The sequence below is a fragment of the Coenobita brevimanus genome, chromosome 72 (assembly GCF_032717465.1).
Source record: "Coenobita brevimanus isolate Jiangsu-jjx chromosome 72, ASM3271746v2, whole genome shotgun sequence".
Classification (NCBI taxonomy): Eukaryota; Metazoa; Arthropoda; class Malacostraca; order Decapoda; family Coenobitidae; genus Coenobita; species Coenobita brevimanus.
In genome coordinates, this window is record NC_137025.1 from 14,041,068 (window position 1) to 14,061,179 (window position 20,112).

Sequence of the window (20,112 nt, forward strand, 5' to 3'; positions counted from 1 at the left end):
GATTACTGTATATATATAGATATATGAAAATGCTCTTGAAGCATGTACAGTAATCCAGTGTTGTGCTGCACTTAATCCTTTGCACTGTGAATTATACTTATTTAACACTGCCTGTTCTGTTCTTTCTTGCACCACGCCAGTTGCAACTGCCAGTTTACACACTGCACTTAATCCATTGCACTCTGAATTTTAATTTCTTAACACTGCACAACGCTGTAAATTCGCATGTGGTCTAGTGGCGAGGTATTGCAGTTTATTCACTGTTTATTCACAAAAATGAGCACGTGCAGCAGTTATTGCGATGAGCGTCTAGTCAGGACAGTAGTTAGGCGGTAACTGGGGAGGGGAGGAAGCAGGGGGCCGCTGTACTACATGCGAAAACACAGCTGGTCGGTGCCACATGCCAGGTTCAAAATACAGGGGAAAAGATTTTTTTTTATTTTTTTATTTTTTTATTTTTTTTTAGGGACAAGTCAAGAGTGAGAGCAGTGGAAATGAGTTATTTGAGAGGAGCCTGTGGAGTCACATGGAGAGACAGACTGACAAATGAGGATGTGAAGGAGCGTTGTGGTGTGGATGTGGATGTGATAGGAAGCGTTAGGAGAAACACACTGAGGTGGCTTGGCCATGTGGAGAGGATGGAGAGTGAGAGACTGATGAGGAGAGTGTATGTGAGTGAGGTGGAGGGGGGGAGAGGGAGGGGAAGGCCAAGGATGAGATGGAGGGATGGAGTGGAGAGGTATATGAGGGATGTGTGAATTGGGAGCAGGGCAGTGAAATGGTGGGAGACAGGTTGAAGTGGAGGCGATTTGTTTGTAGCCACCCTGTATAAGGGATTAAGGCATCTGGCAATAGATAGATAGATAGATAGACATTTTTTGATCATTTTTGGGTTCCAAAGGACCGAGCCCAAAAAAGTCCAGACATTGGGGTGTCCGGTGATTGGGCGTCCTGATATTACAGGGATTACTATATATATATATATATATATATATATATATATATATATATATATAAAAATAAAAGTGGTAGGTGGTGACAACCATCATCCACTCACTTGATGTAATGCTGCCTACTTCTCCTTAGCCTTTATCATTCCTTTTCTGTGCCTGCCCTCCTCTCTTCCTATTTCTCCCATCTTTGCTTCACTATTTATTGCTTTTCTTTCCGATACAAGTGGCTTTTCATTGAGTGACAAGCCAAATGGTTTCCTGTAAGCCAAGAAACCATTTACAACGCTGGGTGGTAACCATATAACCAAGCCATACGTGCTCCCTACATGCCAACAAGTGGGTTGGTGGAGGGTTAGTGCCCCTCCCTGTAAAACAAATAACTCAAAGTCAAATGGCCACCCCTTACGAGATTATGTCGTCCGTCAATAGAGAGAGAGAGAGAGAGATACACACACACACACACACACACACACACACACACACACACACACATATATATACACACAGTGCTCTCGCACAGTGAACGAGTTTATGGGCAGCAGAGTAGCTCGTTCACTGCGAATTCGTTCACTGTGAACAACATATCTTATGGCTGGCATCACTTCCTCAAAGTCCACTATTGGAGCCATAAGATGAACTAAAGGGCACATTTCAAACACATACCGTACATATATATAAAATATAAAATGCATGGTTATTTACCTTAATTGGAGCAGATGGCAGTCCTGATTAGCTTGAAAACAGGTGGTTCAGAGGCAAGAAGAAACACTTAGGGTAACCTCTCCACATCACCTTCCACTCTCTCGTTCCCATCACCAGTCCTGCCCTCATCACTTGACTGAACCACTTCCCCACTTGCCTCTTCCTCATTCACCTCTCCCATAAAACCTTCAATGTCCAAAGATGACACCACTGACATCACATCATCATTGTCTTCCCCTGGAAGTGTAGCAGACGATGTAGAGGCAACAGGGTCCTGTTGTTCTTGAGTTTGGTGGTAGCGTATGATGAACATGTGTTTTCTTATGTTGACTTTAGTATTGTGCCCTTCAGTGTAATAACGAAAAGTAGTTTCTACCCCACAGAGCACTTCCTGTGTCCTAAGATAGCTGGTTTCATTTGCCTTGACCTCTTCTCTCAGAATATCCTCTGCCGCTAGAATTTTACTGATCTTTGACATAGGCAAATCTTTGTCGTCCATTGGATTCTGCTCAGCAGGTTGCTCAGATCTGGCCGCTTGTGCAGCGTCTACAAGGAGGGAGGATGAGGTCATTCAATATGGGAGACGGCGGTTATGGCCTACTCTTTTCCCCGATTTCATTCACTCGTGGTTCAACTAGTTCATTATGGTTTTGTGGACCTGATTATCCCCTGCTCGTTCACTAGGTGAATTGTTTACTCTGAATATGTTCACTGCGAGGGCACTGTATATATCATCATCATCATCATTATCATCCGGACCTCCTTTCCCACCTTAGGGCTGGGTGAGGAGTAGCAGTGTCCAGACAGCCTAGGTTTGCCCAATTCAACGTGCCATGCTTCCATTCACTCATCATTCAAGTCCACAGAATCCTGGGTCCATCAGATAGGACAACAAATAATTCACCACGTTCTGTAACTTAACATATACTTATTTGATAGTCAGTCCAGACACTGTCACCTTAAAAACGGGTGCCAAATCCCTGGTTATGCACTTCTTCGCACAAAATTCATCCAGCCGGCTCGTTCCCTTAGCCTGACCAACTTCCATACCTGTATTCCTTGCACACTCATCCACCATATCCCTCCACCTTCTTCTTGGACTACCTTGCCTCCTCCCTCCTTCAAATTTGCTCATATATACCTTTTTCACCACTGTTGTTATCCATTCTCTCCACATGACCAAACTATCTCAGTACCTTTCAATTCTGGTGTCCACAGACTTCCTCACTCCACATCTTTCATGAATCACATTATTCCATATCCTATCCACTCTCTGTACTTTACATACATTACTCAGCAATGCCATCTCCACTGCTCTTACTCTTGACTTTTCATTTTCATGCCACACCATAGTCTCACATCCGTATGTTAAAGTTGGCACAAACACTCCTTCATGTAAGCCTCATGCAGCTGCAACACTCAAGCGTCTGTTTTTTATCAAGGCCTTCATTGCACCAGCTACTTTCCTTCCTTGTGTCACTGAACTTTCCACTTCTTTTGCACATTTTCCCCTCCTTTCTATCACTGCCCAGGTATTTGAACTCTCTTACCAATTCCAGTCTTTATCCATTCACTGTAACATCGCACTGAGATTCGCTGTCTCTCTCAGTAACCATCACTTTACTCTTTTCTACATTTACCTTCAGGGCACACTCACAGACATCTACAAAACTCTGCACTGCTCTGCCAAGCTCTTGTCCAGTGTTTGCAAGTAGCACTGCATCATCAGCATAGAACAAATATGAGATATTCTATCCATCACCATTCATTACAAATGCCATCCTTCTGTTACTCAAGTTTTTACTTCACTCATCACCCCATCCATATATATATTGAACAGCCCATGGGATCGCACAACCTTGTCACACGCCAACAGTGATCGTGAACCAGTCACTTAGGTACAGTATATGTATATGGTATATAGTACGTACTCTATATTAGTTTTCCTTGTTTTCTTAGCCATATCTTACACTATCCTTTTGTGGGAAAAAATGGTTCAGGTTGTTTATGATCATGATGTTACCATCATATAATTTCATTAAGAGTTATAGTTGGTTGTTTACTCCTGACTGAACAAGGCCAGTCCTTCAACTGAATGCTAAGTTGTGGTCGCAAGGAAGTGAACGAACTGTGGTTAAGAGTTGGGAATGAGTCTCTGTAGTTACTAATAAGATTAACCCTCCAGTCAGGCTACATTTTACCATCAACCAAGTTGAAACATGTGAGGATCTGTATTGAGTTGCCTACATTTCACCTTCAGCTGTGCTGAAATGTGTTAGGATATTTGTCATGTTAGAACAGAGACTCCATAGTAATTGTATTGTGCTTGCAGCAAAAGCGTGATGTTGCTGCCATGGACCTGGGCACTGACGAGCGACGTAGCAAACGTTCCCGCAACCCTGCCAGTCTCTACCAGTCCCCTAGCCTCAACATGGTGACACGGCCCCGCAAGTCAGAGTCATCCACACCCAAGACACCTCAGGACAAACTTATTATCTTCTTCAGGTGAGTTGACAGTCTTATTCAGGTGAGTTGCAGTATCAGTGTTGCTTTTAACCCATTCAGCCTGATGATGCATCATTTGATATCCATCTGTGTGTGGTTTCATGATTTTATTTAGCTTTGGAGATACCCATTGTAGTGAAAGGGTCAGTGCTGGCTGTTTTGACCCCTCCAGTTTGAATTGTTTCTGTACGGTGAACAAATGTCCCTAGACTTTCTCCATATCAAGGAGGCTTGTGGAGGGTATGGGAAGTATAACTTCAACCAGCAGTCCATGGGGTTGTTGTTAAGATTAGCCTCTGATAACAGCAGCAGCAGCATTATTTTGCCAGAATGGTGATAAGTATTAATGCCACTCTCCCATCATGCAGAGCTGTAAGTTTCATTAACACTGTTCATACCTAAGTAGTTTGTGTACTAGGATGCCTGACATCATTTTCTGCTCACTGGGGGGGGGGAATCTTGGGTAATAATCCCCCTACCTGTACTATAATTATTATCAAAAATTCAGTGTCAGCAGTTTCATTATTGTTTGCACTGAAGGACAAGGCAGTTTCCTTATTTGCATTAAAGGAGAAGGGGGAAAAAAATAGCGGTTCAAGTACAATTGGGAGAACATTTAATAACTTCCCACTCGTTATTGTGTTGGCCATGTTTTATCATCATCATCATCACCACCCTAGCCTCATTTTCCCCATGTAAAGATAGGGTGAGGTAGGGTCCAGAAAGCAAGGATAGAGGAATAACAATGGAGGGAGAACTATCAACAACAGACACCGTCAAATAGGCTAAACACTTTTTCTTACCATTCAAGCTGCCAGGTTCCTGGTTCTACCTCACAGGTGTAGCTATTTGCTTATATTTTTTGGTATTTTTCATTATGTAGAGTCAGGATTCTAGGAGGTAGAATAGAGAGTGAATGGGTATGTGGTCCATACCACTGAGCATTTTGGTGATTAGTTCCCTCTGTATCATGTTTCCACTTTGTTTCTCTGGACCTTGCCTTGCCCATTCTTAGGTTGGGAAGAAGAGGTCAGGGTGATGACTGATAGATGAGCTTTGTGTTACCTGCCAGATAGTCAGTTTGTGACTGTCGTGCTGAAAAGGGGGTGCCAGACTTGTCTCACTTGATCCAACTTGTATATACTGTACTCAGTTGCATTACAAAGGTCATTACAACTTCAACCATTTTCCTCAGAAATGAACACGTGGCTGTGAGAAACTCGGAGGGCACATTCTACTTGTGCCAAGTTGCCCAGAATGTCTTCAAGAATACACGAAAGATTAAGATCCGGTGGCTGTCTCCAATGAACCCAGATGACAAAACCTGCAATACATATACTCCTGACTACTATGATATCACAGGTATATCCTCTGCCCTCCACCCCCCTTTTTTTCCCCCTAATATTGGGACTTCCCACCTCTCTTGCCTCATCCCCTCCCTTCCACCACCTTTCCTCCCTCACTACCACACCAGATGTAAACATGTGCAACCCCTCCCTTTTCATGCCTGAAGAGGGCCTAAATTAGATGAATCTGTTGTGTCTCCCTGGTAAATACCTTTTTCCTGTGTGTGTGTATGTATACAGTATATATATATATATATATATATATATATATATATATATATATATATATATATATATATATATATATATATATATTTACAATATATATATATATATATATATATATATATCACTCGATGTAGTGCTGCTCTCGGGTGTCTGTCCTTTCCCCTCCATCCTTCTTTCCTTCCATTCTTTTTTGTCTTTCTTTCCTTCATTCTTTCCTTGTCCTTCTGCCCATGGGTGACTTTACACTCCCTCTTCTGTCTTTCTTTCCTTCATTCTTTCAACTTCCTTCAGCCTGTGGGTGACTCTACACTGAGTGACAAGCCAAATGGTTTCCTGTGCACCAGGAAACCATTTGCTACGCTGGGTGGTAACCATATAACCAGATTTTGGCGTCTGGTGGTTTAGTGGGTAATTATTGCACTCCAGTCGGATTGAGCCGGTGAAGGTTTATATCCAAGTGGTGGTTGGGGTTGATTGCTCATGTAATGCCATTCAGGGATGAGTGAGGCTGGTCACTCTCATCTTAAATATCGGGACCAACTGCCTAGCCCCGGGCTCCTACGCTCCTCATGTGGCAATGTAGGATTGGATGATGAATGAAATATATATATATATAAGAAACAGGGAAGTGAGCATGGAAGTGAAAAAGTTACTACATGACAGTATTGTGATACCAACTCTAACGTATGGAAGTGAAGCTTGGACATTGTTGGAAGGACACAAGTCAAGAGTGAGAGCAGTGGAAATGAGTTATTTAAGAGGAGCCTGTGGAGCCACATGGAGAGACAGGCTGACGAATGAGGATATAAATGAGCGTTGTGGTGTTGATGTGGATGTGATAGGAAGCGTTATGAGGAACACACTGAGGTGGTTTGGCCATGTGGAGAGGATGGAGGGTCAAAGACTGACGAAGAGAATGTATGTGAGTGAGGTGGAGGGGGAAAGAGGGAGGGGGAGGCCGAGGTTGAGATGGAGAGATGGGGTGGAGAGGTATATGAGAGAGGGGGGTGTGAGTTGGGAGCAGGGGAGTGAAATGGCGGGGGACAGGGCGACTTGGAGGCGATTTGTTTGTGGCCACCCCAAACGGGATTGAGGCGTCTGGCAATAGATAGATAGATATATATATATATATATATATATATATATTATATAATATATCCACTCACTCGATGTAGTGCTGCTCTCGGGTGTCTGCCCTTTCCTCTCCATCCTTCTTTCCTTCATTCTTTCCTTGTCCTTCTGCCTACGGGTGACTTTACACTCCCTCTTCTATCTTTCTTTCCTTCATTCTTTCCACTTCCTTCAACCTGTGGGTGACTCTACACTGAGTGACAAGCCAAATGGTTTCCTGTGCACCAGGAAACCATTTACTACGCTGGGTGGTAACCATATAAACAAATTCTGGCGCCTGGTGGTTTAGTGGGTAATTATTGTGCTCCAATCGGATTGAGCCGGTGAAGGTTTATATCCAAGGGGTGGTTGGGGTTGATTGCTCATGTAATGCCATTCAGGGATGAGTGAGGCTGATCACTCTCATCTTAAATGTCGGGACCAACTGCCTAGCCCCGGGCTCCTACGCTCCTCATGGGGCAGTGTAGGATTGGATGATGGAAGGATGGATATATTTATATAGTATACTGTGTGTATATATATATATATATATATATATATATATATATATATATATATATATATATATATATATATATGTAATTATATATATATATATATATATATATATATATTTATATATATATATATGTAATTATATATATATATATATATATATATATATATATATATATATATATATAATATAATATAATATAATATATAATAAATATATATATATAATTAAAATATATATATATAATAAATATATATATATAATTAAAATATATATATATATATATATATAAATAAAATTCCAGTGTAAAGTGGAGGGACTGTAAGATAATGTTCTGGAAAGAGGTGAAGAGAGTAAGACAGGGTGGCAGTGAAGTTAGCAGGGGAGTGAAAGTTAAAAATGGTAGATTACTAGTGGAGAAGAGAGAAAAAAGTGAGCAGATGGAGAGAACATTTTAAGGAATTGTTGAACATTGAGGATGGAAGTAATGCGAATATAAGTGGCTGGAGAATGGCTGGGAGAAGGAGGGAGGTGAGAAGACATGAAGAAATCAGTAAGATAGAAGTTGTGGAAGCAATGAAGAAAGTCAAATTGGGGAAAGCCCCAGGAATTGATGGAGTGTGTGGTGAAAAGCTGAAGCATGGGGGAGTGATAGTAGTAGAATGGATGTGGAAGATGTGCAGACTGGTATGGGAGGAAGGTAGAGTTCCGGAGGATTGGAAGTCAGGTATAATTATTTCCTTGTACAAAGGAAAAAGGGAAAAAGAAGTGTGTGGTAATCATAGGGGCATTTGTCTTCTTAGTGTAATAGGAAAAGTGTATGGTAGGATACTTATTGACAGAGTTAGGGAAAGATCAGAGGAATTAGTTGGAGAAGAACAGGGATGCTTTTGGATGGGAAGAGGTTGTGTAGATCAGATATTCATTCTTAGATCTTTAGTGGAAAAGTTTCTAGAGAAGGGAAAGAATTGTATGCGGCTTTCATGGATTTGGAGAAAGCATATGACAGGGTGGATAGACAAGGATTGTGGAAAGTATTAAGAATATATAGAGTAGATGGGAAGTTGTTGAATGCTGTGAAGAGTACGTATGATGGTGGTAAGGCTGCAGTGTGTGTTAATGGTGAACTGAGTGAGTTTTTCTCTTTGAAGGTTGGGTTGAAACAGGGATGTGTTGTGTCTCCATGGTTGTTCAATATGTACATGGATGGGGTAATAAAAGAGGTACAAGATAGGGTAGTGGATGTTGGAGTGGCCTTGGTGAGAGAGGGTAGTGTTTGGAAACTCCCTGTGCTGTTGTTTGCAGATGATACTGTGTTGTTGAGTGAAGACGAAGGGGAGCTGCAAGGCTTGGTGGATGAGTTTGGGAGAGTGTGTAAGAAACGGAATATAAAGGTGAATGTAGGGAAGAGTAAAGTGATGGTCTTTGAGAGAGGTGAAATCAGTGAATATACAGTGAGGTTGGATGGTGAGGAATTGGAAAATGTGAATATGTTTAAGTACTTGGGTAGTGTGATGAGTAAGGATGGAAGTTTAGAGGGTGAAGTGCTTGAAAGGGTACATCAAGGAAGAAAGGTTGCTGGTTCCTTGAAAGCAGTGATAAGAAACAGGGAAGTGAGCATGGAAGTGAAAAAGTTACTACATGACAGTATTGTGATACCAACTCTAACTTATGGAAGTGAAGGATGGACATTGTTGGAAGGACACAAGTTAAGAGTGAGAGCAGTGGAAATGAGTTATTTAAGAGGAGCCTGTGGAGTCACATGGAGAGACAGACTAACAAATGAGGATATAAAGGAGCATTGTGGTGTTGATGTGGATATGATAGGAAGCGTTATGAGGAACACACTGAGGTGGTTTGGCCATGTGGAGAGGATGGAGGGTGAGAGACTGATGGGGAGAGTGTATGTGAGTGAGGTGGTGGGGGGAGAGGGAGGGGGGGTGAGGATGAGATGGAGGGATGGGGTGGAGAGGTATATGAGAGAGGGGGGTGTGAGTTGGGATCAGGGCAGTGAAATGGTTGGGGACAGGGTGACGTGGAGGCGATTTGTTTGTGGGCACCCGTACGGGATTGAGGCGTCTGGCAATAGATAGATAGTTAGATAGATAGATCTATTGCCGGACGCCTCAATCCCGTTTGGGGTGGCCACAAAGAAATATTTTATATATATATATATATATATATATATATATATATATATATATAATATATATATATATATATATATATATATATATATAATGAAAGGGGAGATATTTTTGCTTGTTTTTGAGACCACCGTAAACAAGGAATAAGCAAGAAGTTATGAGGAGCAAGGTATGTCCAGGCAGGTGGCAAACTGCCGAAAAAAGTGGATTTTGGTCACTTGTTTTCCGCTCCTCCCCCCATTGTTTATTGGCTACCTACTGGTCTTTTGATAACGTCATCGCATAGCCAAAGGTTTGTACTTTCATCTTCAGTTTAGTTTTTGACTCTACGTTTAGTTTCCCCCCCTCCCCCAAATATTTGAAATTGGGGCAAAATTTGCTGATTATCCCAGTCAGGGAGAGTAAGCGGCCGAGCCCTGCGCTCGGGCTTAAGGGGTTAAGTAGAATGATGTACTGCAGCAGTGCTTTAGCCTGCGGTCAGCTGGGTTCACTTCCAGATGAACTTGGAGCGACAGCTCCTCATAATGCAACTGAATAGCTGCATTGATGAGATCACAACAAACTGTAGACAAAGTGTATTAAAAATAAATTACAGTAATCCCGCATTTTTTGCGGATTTTTTGTCTACGGTTTTGCCCTCTCGCTGATTTTCTTAGCATTAATAAGTTCAACTGAAATATCCTTGAATATACAGAAAACAAAAAATTTGAAATTCCCGCAGCTTCCAATTGTAGCGCGGTAAACTCACGCCACCCTCTGTCCCTTTCCCGCGGCCCCTCTGCCAGTGTTACCATATCTAGCATAATTTTATTCTTTTAGCATAATTTTGATCAAATTTTCGAGTCTGGAATATTTTTTAGCATATTAGAAGTTTTAGAATCATTCTAGCATAATATAGAATGGAATGGAATATTTTTGGAATAATTTTATAAAAGCTACAAATCAGAGAGAGAGAGAGAGAGAGAGAGGGAGGGACGAATTAAGTAAGAAGATGTTTGAATAGTTGGTTACTTTCAGTTTGGGCTTGGTTGGGTTGGATTAGGTTAGGTTAGGTTAGGTTGGATTAGGTTAGGTTAGGTTTTAGGTTAGGTTCGGTTTGGTTCGGTTAGGATAAGTTTGAGCTTTGTACTTTACCCATGAAACCTAGGTTTTTCTGATGGATTTTGGTATGATTCATTCGATTTTCAGCTTCATTTCAGTCGGAAATGACCATTTTCTGTGTTTCCCCCCCTCCCTATAACCCCCGATTCCCCAAAGATCCCCCATTGTTGCAGGGGGATGGGGGGGTCATATCTCAAAATCTGGTTATTTCTGACGGAAATGATGCTCAAAATAGAATGAATCACATCAAAATCCATCAGAAAAACGTAAGTTTCGTGGGAAAAAGCAGTAGGCTATGGGCAGAAAACCGATATTTATCCTCTTACTGTATGTAGGTTCATTTTAATATTTTCATAGTAAACAATACATAATTAATATGTTGCACGAATATGTATAGAATTTTATCATTTAGCTTCAAGTTAGCATAATTCATTTTTTACTTGGAACAAATTTGCTCAATCTAGCATAATTTTTTCATTGCCCTAGCATAATTTCGTTGTTTGGATATGGCAACACTGCTCTCTGCCCCGCATTCCTCAGTCCACGCCTGACTGCCCTACGTATTTGGTGTGCTTGTAACCGCACTATGATATGAGCCTCTTGCCTCCCACTTGCTTTCCACATGGCCCCAGGACGTAAGCCAGCCTCACCAAAGGCTAATAATACAATTAGTAAGAACTCCAAAGTGACAAAACGATCAAGAAAAGTTATGACCTTAGAGAAAATTGTGTTACTGGACAAGCTAAGAAACGACCGTGGGAGTGTTTGCTATCACCAGTTAATGCATCTTTTTATTTTGTACTGTTTTGTGAATAAATGTGTAGATAATTGTGTATTACAGTACGGTGTTTACGTTTTTCCTTCATAATGGAGTATGTGCTTTCAATCTTGTAAGAAGGTATTTCGGGATGAGTATGGAGGTTTCGGGACAATTCGCAGTCACAACAAACACAAAACAATTCGCCTTCATTAATGAACATAGCTCTGGGTGACGCTAGAATATAATTCAAAGGCAACTACAGCGAGGAAGAAACAAGTTAATTATTGACTAAAGGAGCAACTAATAAATAATATCCAGAACCTACGCTACTGAACATAGACTTTGCTGGATCCCCCTGAAATATAGTTATTAAAGTATTGATTAATTAATAATAAGTATATTGATAAAAGTATTAATTAGTATATTTATAAAATGGCGGGAATCGTCCAGGGTGCGAATTGTTCTGAAGGGGAATCGTCCATGTTTTGACGGGGAATTGTCTGACGGCGAATTGTCTCGCAATCAGTATGGACATGGACTGTGTGATGGGCAGCGTGGTGGACATAAGTGTAAGATTCAATTGTTAATAGAGTATTCGCGGAATTGACTTTTCGCGGGGGTTACAAGAACGTAACTACCGCGAAATATGCGGGATTACTGTAATAAAATTTATGTACAAATGACACTTCTATGATGCGTTGTTGATGTGGCCCCAGGTTCATCTGGACGTGAACCCAGTGGACTTGAGGAAACTGGGCACTGGAGCTAGCCATTCACAGAGACCTTTTGTTGAGGCTCTGTTCACGAACTGAATGTGTTGTGAAAGCAAGGTGTGTGAAGTGAGTTAGTGTGTTGTAATCTAGGGGACCACATAAATGAGGACTTGTGGACTTCATAAATTATATTTTGTGTTAGTACTGAAGCATGGAATGGTGTGGTCACATTGTAGTCTTGCTAGGTACACTGTCTCTCTAGGAAGGGCAGTTTCTGTAGGATGAGTGAATTATTTAGAGTCATGGAGGGTGCTGTTTGTCTGAAGCATGGGAGGGAGGGTGATGGTCATGTCGTAGTCTGGCTAGATGCACTCTTGTCTCTAGGAAAGGCAATTTCTGTAGGATTATTGTACAAAGTCATGGAGGGTTCTGTTTGGCTGAATGTGGTGGCAGTGCATTTGTTTTTGTGATGGTTGAACGAGAGGGGGGTAATTTTTGAGGAACAACATTTGTTTTGTGTTGAGCTTCATTATTTTGTTTCATTAGCACATACTTTTGTCATAAAACTCTGCCATCTCCCCCTTTACCTATCCAGTATCCAATCATGTATTGCCCCGTGAGGAGGAGCTTAGGATCTTGAGGCTAGACTGGTCAGTCAAAACATACAAACTGAGGAAGACCAGTCATTCATCCTTGAGTAGCATTATGTGAGAAGTAAAGTCCTCAGTGCTGTTCAACATGAGTGGCTGATCACCTGTTCCATAAATATCTGGACTGAGTTGCCTAGCCCAGTGCTCCACTTGATGGGGTATTATAGGATTAATTGGACTGTATCATTATTCTCTCTCAGCAAGTGAATGCGATTTTGAACTGCCAATAGTAATCAAGTGGTGCTCTATTGTATGCCATCTGAAAGACTGTAATTGTTTTAAACATTTTTCTTTTCACTTCTTTCATTGCAGACTTTGACTGCATTTTGACAACGGTTAGCCTGGAGCGTGTTGAGAAAAAGGTGCTTCGGTTACGCCCGGAGGAAGAGAGCCGCATCAACAACATCTTGCAGCGGGCGATAGACGTGGAGAAAGGGATTCAGCCCAATGCGGAGACGGTGGAAGCTGACCATCCAGATGGACGTGAGTACAATACAGCCATAGATGTTCGCATATTATTTCATAATGATGAATGATGAGACAGTGAGCAATGTCTTGAAACTTGATTTTGTGATCTCGAGAAATAAAGCAGGATTTTCATAATATTTTGTAAGAGCTTCATAGGTATTTGACCAAAAAGTGGAGTGATATTGCTGTCTGCAACTCTGTATCAGCATAATCCGTGACAGTATTAGTGAGTAGATATGACTACTGCCTCGCTGCTGTTCTTTCAAGAAACTGTTACTGGGATGAACAGTCAAATTATATACCATATGTGTATATTTGTCTGTCTATACACAGTATTTATCTATAGATTCAGATTATATATATATACTGTATATGTAGTATGTATACATACAGTATAGTCTGTCCTCGTCTAACATGGTTAGTTGCTTCCACACCCCTACAATGTTAGAGAAATTTTGTGTAACAGGGACTCTTGAAACCACCTACACTCAACCCTCGATTTCCCGTACCCTGAATTCCTGGATTTTGGATCTCATGGACACGAGCTGAAGCCTGACAATTGTATCAGATGCCAGACAAATGCCCGTACAAGTCTGGAATTCTTACCAAAGTCCAGCCATTATTCTCTCACATAAAACTATAAGCAGTCTGCTGCATAACGCAGTATAATTTTTGCATGGTTTAGACTCGATAAAGGCCATTTGTAACACACACAAGAATATATTTTCATACATGAAAAGCATCATGGCCACCATCCTGCTTCACCCTGCCAGTTCCTAACTCATGGCAAAATCTCATTTGCCTCTTACCTTTCTCAAATGCCACTATAAATAATTTATTGCATAACACATTAAAATTTAAGCAAGGCTTGGACACATTAAAACTCATAAGTAATTAAAAAAAATATTTTCTTATGGACAAAGTCAGTGGTGTCCGTTCTGACTCACTTAGCTCACCCAACTTGGTGTGACTAAATACTGAATCGGCACTTTTCATTGGAAAATATTTTATTTTTTTTTCACCACAGAGGCTCATACACACCTAATTATCTGAAATCCGCTAAAAAAATTGTACTTAATATAACGTAATTTAAAAATTAGGTTTCAGAGCTAAAATGCGCCAATGTTAGCAGATATTTCCCCTTCAGATCGTCAGGACGCCTTGACAGACTTCTAATTTGCATAAATATTTATTTTAAGTACAAAAAAGAAATATATCTGCATTGCAAATTGATATTCATACAAAACAAAAGTCCGTCAAGGTGAGATGTTAGGCTAGAGGCAAAACACTTCTGCTAACTTTAAGAAATTTTCTATGTGAATCCTGATTTCCTATTAATAATTAAATTAAGCACAAATTTTATACTGGATTTCAGGTAAGTAGGTGTGCAAACCTGTATGGTGATAAAGATTAAAATATTTTCCAATTAAAATTGCTGATTTGGTCCAAGATCAAGATCACATTCGGTGATTGTGTGTCTGTATCTCAGTCAGCTGATGAATGGTTGGCTTACCTTATGGGGTTCCATTCCTTATTTATTTCCCTCTTTTTTTCCTCAGTTTTCTGATATATCATATCCTCCACATTCTCATCTGCAACTGTCTAACCAATCATTCTTAGGGTTGTAGCTAGCAAATTACCGCTGTTGTGTCAATTATTGTGTCATTGTTATATTTTATGTGCTGTGTATGTTAGTTATGTTGGAATAGGTAGCCAACATTCCAGAATGCTCTAGAATATTGGAGTACTTGCCTTACAGTATTGGCGAATTTGGACGAAGTATGGTGAAAGTTTGGGGAATGGTATGTGGGGCTGGACTTATGCGATTCCCAGACTTTTGGGGTTCCCGGACAGGTCTCCCCCCCCCCCCCTTTTAGTCCAGGAAATCAAGGGTCGAGTGTATTTCCTTCCACACCCCTTCCCAAAGTCCACTTTTTCCCCTCATATGGTGCAAAACTTATTTATACCCCCCAGTTTTAACATCCTAGAAAGCATTAATATGGTTAAAAAAAATATTAAAAAGAGTATTATTACAGTTAAAAGCCACATTTTATTTACCATATGGTAGGGTAAGGGGAGAGACACTATGCTGGACAGGAGGTAGAGGGGAGAACATTGGTTAAAATCCTTCATAGTCAATATACTACTTCTCACATCATTATCTATGTTATCCATGACTATTTCCTGCTGGCATTGGATATCCTCTTCCTGGAGTTCAGGAGCAGCTTGTCTGGCAAAGTAGTGAGTGATGAGTGACTGTTTGCATCGACTTACTCATTCAGTGTGCATGTGATTGTAGACGTTGAAAATATCTGACATCTGCCTGATCACTTCATCTCATCTGGCAAGTGAAGGGTCCTTATCTAAGATGATCTCCCTGAGATGATTAGCTTGACTCAGGATCTGACTTCACGTCTCACTGCTGGGTTCACCAGGTGCTCTTTCCTCCCTCCCTTCCTCTTGCTCTTCCTATCCTGCTCGTCCCAGACTTGCTGTTCAGCTTCCTCTACTAGTCTGTGCAGTGAAGTGTCACTGACATCCCTGGCAACCTCCATCACCTCCTCAAGAGTCACGTTATCACAGCCTGAGCAGCAGACACAGCAACAGAGGTGAACTCAGCAGCTTTTTGGACACTTTTGCCATTGGCTTCCACTACGCTCAATGGTGGAGCGCCAAGTGTGCTTAATGGTGGCTACGTTTATGTCCTCTCAGGCTCCTAGGAGGTTATTAATGGCGTGTCTGATGTTGTAGAGCTTCCAAAATTTTGTTACATCCATACCTTTAGAGATGACTTATTCCTGGGAGGTAGTGGTGGTATAGGTGGAGGTTGTAGTGGTGGTGGTGCCGCCGCCGCCTCCCCCTCCCTCCTCCTCCTCACCACGGCAGTCATCTTGGGATACACATTATCACCAGCGCTCTGCATATCCAAGTGTTTTAACAACGTTTGAGTGAATATCAGTGTGAAAGTGAACAGGTCAGTGTATAAGATTCCTAGACATATTTCCCCCATGTAAAGTATTTAAACAGATTGCATGTAAAAGTTTTTGAGCAGGTTAAAGGTGTAAATCGTTCGCCAGTCCCTTTGTTTACATAATATTCCCACCCTCTGCATCGTATTCCTGCCCTTTCCCGCCTTTATTTCTGGTCCCAGTCATATTATAGTTTATATTCCCGCAGATCAAGGTCAGTTAGAACGATATCTAGCAAGTAGATTATCTTTTCTCACTAGTAAATCATGTAGTGTACTGAGTGTATTTACCTACCAGCTTTCTTTGTTTTGGTTCCCACTATCAGCCTTGTACGTCTTACTGTAAAGTCTATCGTTAACAAATATTAACTGAGTTGCTTGCTAGTTTAGTGCAAGTGAATAGCATTGTCTTCTGTATAGAGTAGCAACTGTGTGATTGATGTTACACCAGTGAAATAGTTTTTACACTATAAACAGTTGTTCACTGAGTGAAGCTAGGTTTTTATTTTGATTTCTCCCCAACATTCCTTCCCCCCCCCCCCAGTGAATCAGTTTATGGTGTACCGGTATTTCCACAATTCATGGTAAGTTAGGTTGTACCATAGCAGGTAGATTTTCTATTCTTTTTATACTGGCAAAGGAAGATACTATATAAAAAGTAAGTGAATTTCCCTAGAAATTCAATACAGTAATCCCTCTAATATCCGGACGCCCAATAACCGAACATCCCCACTAACCGAACCTTATCGTCCTGGGATCAAACATTCCCAAAATGGTCCGAAAATCCAAAAAAATTGGAAAAAAAAATCGATTTTTTGCCGTCCGTAATTTGAACTTGCCGCGCGCGCCGCGTGAGAGCATTGTTTTGGTTCGTCATTCCTCCGACGTCCGATAGAGCGCCGCTGCATCCTCCCCACTTCCCGCCTGTCTCTCACCGCGACAAGACCTACGCTCTTCGCCATGGCTTGGGAAAAGTTAATGTGCAACACTTAAATTTAATGGAACATTATTTGGACTAAAGTGAACACTGTGAAAAGAACGGACTTCTGTGTGTTAGTGACTAAGTTCAGTGCAAGACTTCAGGAAGAGTGTAGTGCAAGTGCTTCAGGAAATCGTTCTTACTGTCAGAGTCCGAGAGGAGGCGGTTATTCATCGAGGTGGCCAGGGACTTGCTGTAAGTAGCCAAAATGTTTCATGTTGTACTATTTTCCATACTATATTTACCAGAATGTTTCATATTGTATTTTTTCCCATACTATACTTACCAGAAAGTGTCATACTGTACTTCTTTCCATACTAAACTTACCTCATGCATGTGCAGTAGGAATGTGTTTTTCAGAGTTCGGTTAGGTTCGGTTAGGTTAGGTTCGGTTAGAGTCCATAAGTACCAGAATGTTTATTAATGTATGAACATACTTCTAAACCCACATTTTATGTGTCTATTGCATTTATTTCAGTCATTTATGTGCCTTATTGGTGTGATTTGGGTGTTAAATAGGTGCTATGCATGTCCGGAGGGAGTTGTATAGGTGTTTCTCTGTGTTAGGGTCCGTAAGTACAAGTCCATAAGCTGGGGCCCAATATCCGGACAAAACCAATATCCGAACCTACCGATGGCTCTATTGATCCGGATATTGGAGTGATTACTGTATTTCGTTTATAGAGTAAACTGTCCATTTGTAACAACATCCCTTAACCAGTTTTATATTATTTTTTTTTTGGGGGGGGTTGGAAATATTGCTGCAAAATGCCATCTATACTGAAGGTCTGCCAGGAGTGTACTGGTCGTTTTGCGCCTCAGTATTTTTCATATTACTTTTCGACACCTGTGTGCAAACTATGCATCATGAGAAGGTTCTAGAACAGCGACAGCACTCAAGAAGGAAGACGCATACAAACTGAGCTCATACAAGACCCCGCCCATCAGGCAGTTACAAATGATAGTGTACCAGTATCTTTCACACCCAGCGATTCAGTACTCTCCTTGCCAAGCGAAGTCCCCTTTACCATGGTAAGAAATGGTGCAAAACCCAGAAAAGGTACGAGGAAGCACCTTCCCATAACTTTGTACAATCGCTACCAGATCCTTGCCGAAGCGGTTGATGAAATAGAAGAAACAGCTTAATGGGGACTCTATTGTACTCGGTCAGCTGGAGGAATTTTGTGGACGCGCCCCCATCAGCAGAAAGAGGTACTGTTTTCCAGGAGGTGAACTATGTGATATCACAGAAGGCTGCGATGAGGTCACAAAAGACGCAAATGATAAAACTCTATACGTCATCCATGTTGGTATGAATGATCTGAAGTACAATAGTTCAGAGGAATTGCTAGCAAAGTATCATGAAATGATCAAACGATTTAAAACTAAGTCCACTAATGTGATAATATCTGGTATACTCCCAAGGATCAAGGCAGAGAATAGTTTTTATGATTAGGCCTTCAGCACAAATAACCAACTCAAATCTCTCAGCACACAAGAGGGAGTCGACATTGTCAATCTGTGGGACCAGTTTTATGAGCATCATACTCTATTCCAGAAAGATGGTCTCCATTTTAACTCGGTAGGAGTGGCACAGCTAGGAAGACTATTACACGATAAAGTCGCCCTCTTCGGATAAAAAAAACATGGCACGTCCAGGAGCAGTGACCTCAGCGTAAATACCCTTAAAGTCAGTTCATCAACTGTTTGGGACGGAATTAGAGTCTGCTATGTTAACGCGTGTAGTCTATGTAACAAGTTTGAGGATTTAGAATCTCTTATTTACTTAGAAAATTATGACATTGTTGGAATCACAGAATCCTGGATTAACACATCTGACTGTGACTTTCTAGCGGAATACTCATTAACAGAGTACAATATTTTCAGCTGTGAGTGACCACATCGTGCTGGTGGCGGTGTTTTACTATATGTGAAAACTAGTCTCCACCCCCTTGTGCTGTCCAAACCCAGTATTACCAACGTAAATGCCAGTTATGTTCAGCTAAGTATTAATTCACACAAAATAAATATATGTCTCATCTGTTGTCCTCCAGCACAGTCAGCTGAGACAGATAAAAAACTTTATGATCAAATTGCGGAAATTTGTTGTCAAGAGGATAGTGTAATTTTTAGAGACCCTAATCTACCGGTAACAAGTGGGGTGAACCGCTAACGGCACACTGAGGACAAGAGCTTTATACGAATCTTCAAGAAATCTCCCATTCCCAACACGTAGAATACCCAACGAGAGGAAACAATATCCTAGACATCATCTTGACTACAAATGATAACCTAGTCATCAACGTTGAAATAGGACCTGAGTTTAGTTCCAGTGATCATCGAATTATACAATTTACTGTAATATTACTGCTGAAAAAGTTAAAGAAACAGTGAGCAAAGAAAAGGTCCCAGATTATCGTAGAGCTGATTTCACCAGGCTGAGAGAGCTACTTGCAAATACAGACTGGAATAAAATGTCTGATGACATAAACCAAACATGGGAAATATTCACCAAAAAATTGAATGAAGTGGTAAAGTCATGTGTGCCACTACGTAACAGACGTCCAGCTGGTAATAGTAAACCAAAGTGGTGGTCCAGTGAATTAAAAGTAACTTAATAGCCCAAAAAACAGGCATACCATAAATGTAAAACTACACAAAATAATGATAAATTACGGTACAAAAATCGACGCCGCATATCGAAAAGACATTAAACAAAGCATTAGAGCACTGGAGATCCACATTGCTAATATACATGCAAATCAAATCCTATAGAATTTTACAGTTACATTAGAAAGAAAAAGGTTATGACTACATCAATAGGTTCTCTAGAAACGAACAATGGCAAACACACAGAAAATGAGGTCGAAATGGCAAACATTCTTAACGATTACTTTGCGTCTGTTTTTACAGTTGAAAACATCACCAGAAACCTACTGTTACCCACAAACCAAGCAAATAACAC

The 20,112-nt window shown here is 40.9% G+C and overlaps 1 protein-coding gene across 5 annotated transcripts in view; it reads left to right on the top strand.

The window, feature by feature from the left end:
• Positions 1–20,112, top strand: part of LOC145407172 (uncharacterized) — a 239,258-nt gene that overhangs the window by 133,161 nt on the left and 85,985 nt on the right. For all 5 annotated transcript variants that reach the window (XM_080278196.1, XM_080278200.1, XM_080278198.1 and 2 more), the window contains exons 3-5: positions 3,988–4,160; positions 5,356–5,522; positions 13,045–13,215. In XM_080278196.1, the coding sequence (XP_080134322.1) occupies positions 3,988–4,160; positions 5,356–5,522; positions 13,045–13,215 (511 nt within the window). The remainder of the gene's footprint in view (positions 1–3,987; positions 4,161–5,355; positions 5,523–13,044; positions 13,216–20,112) is intronic.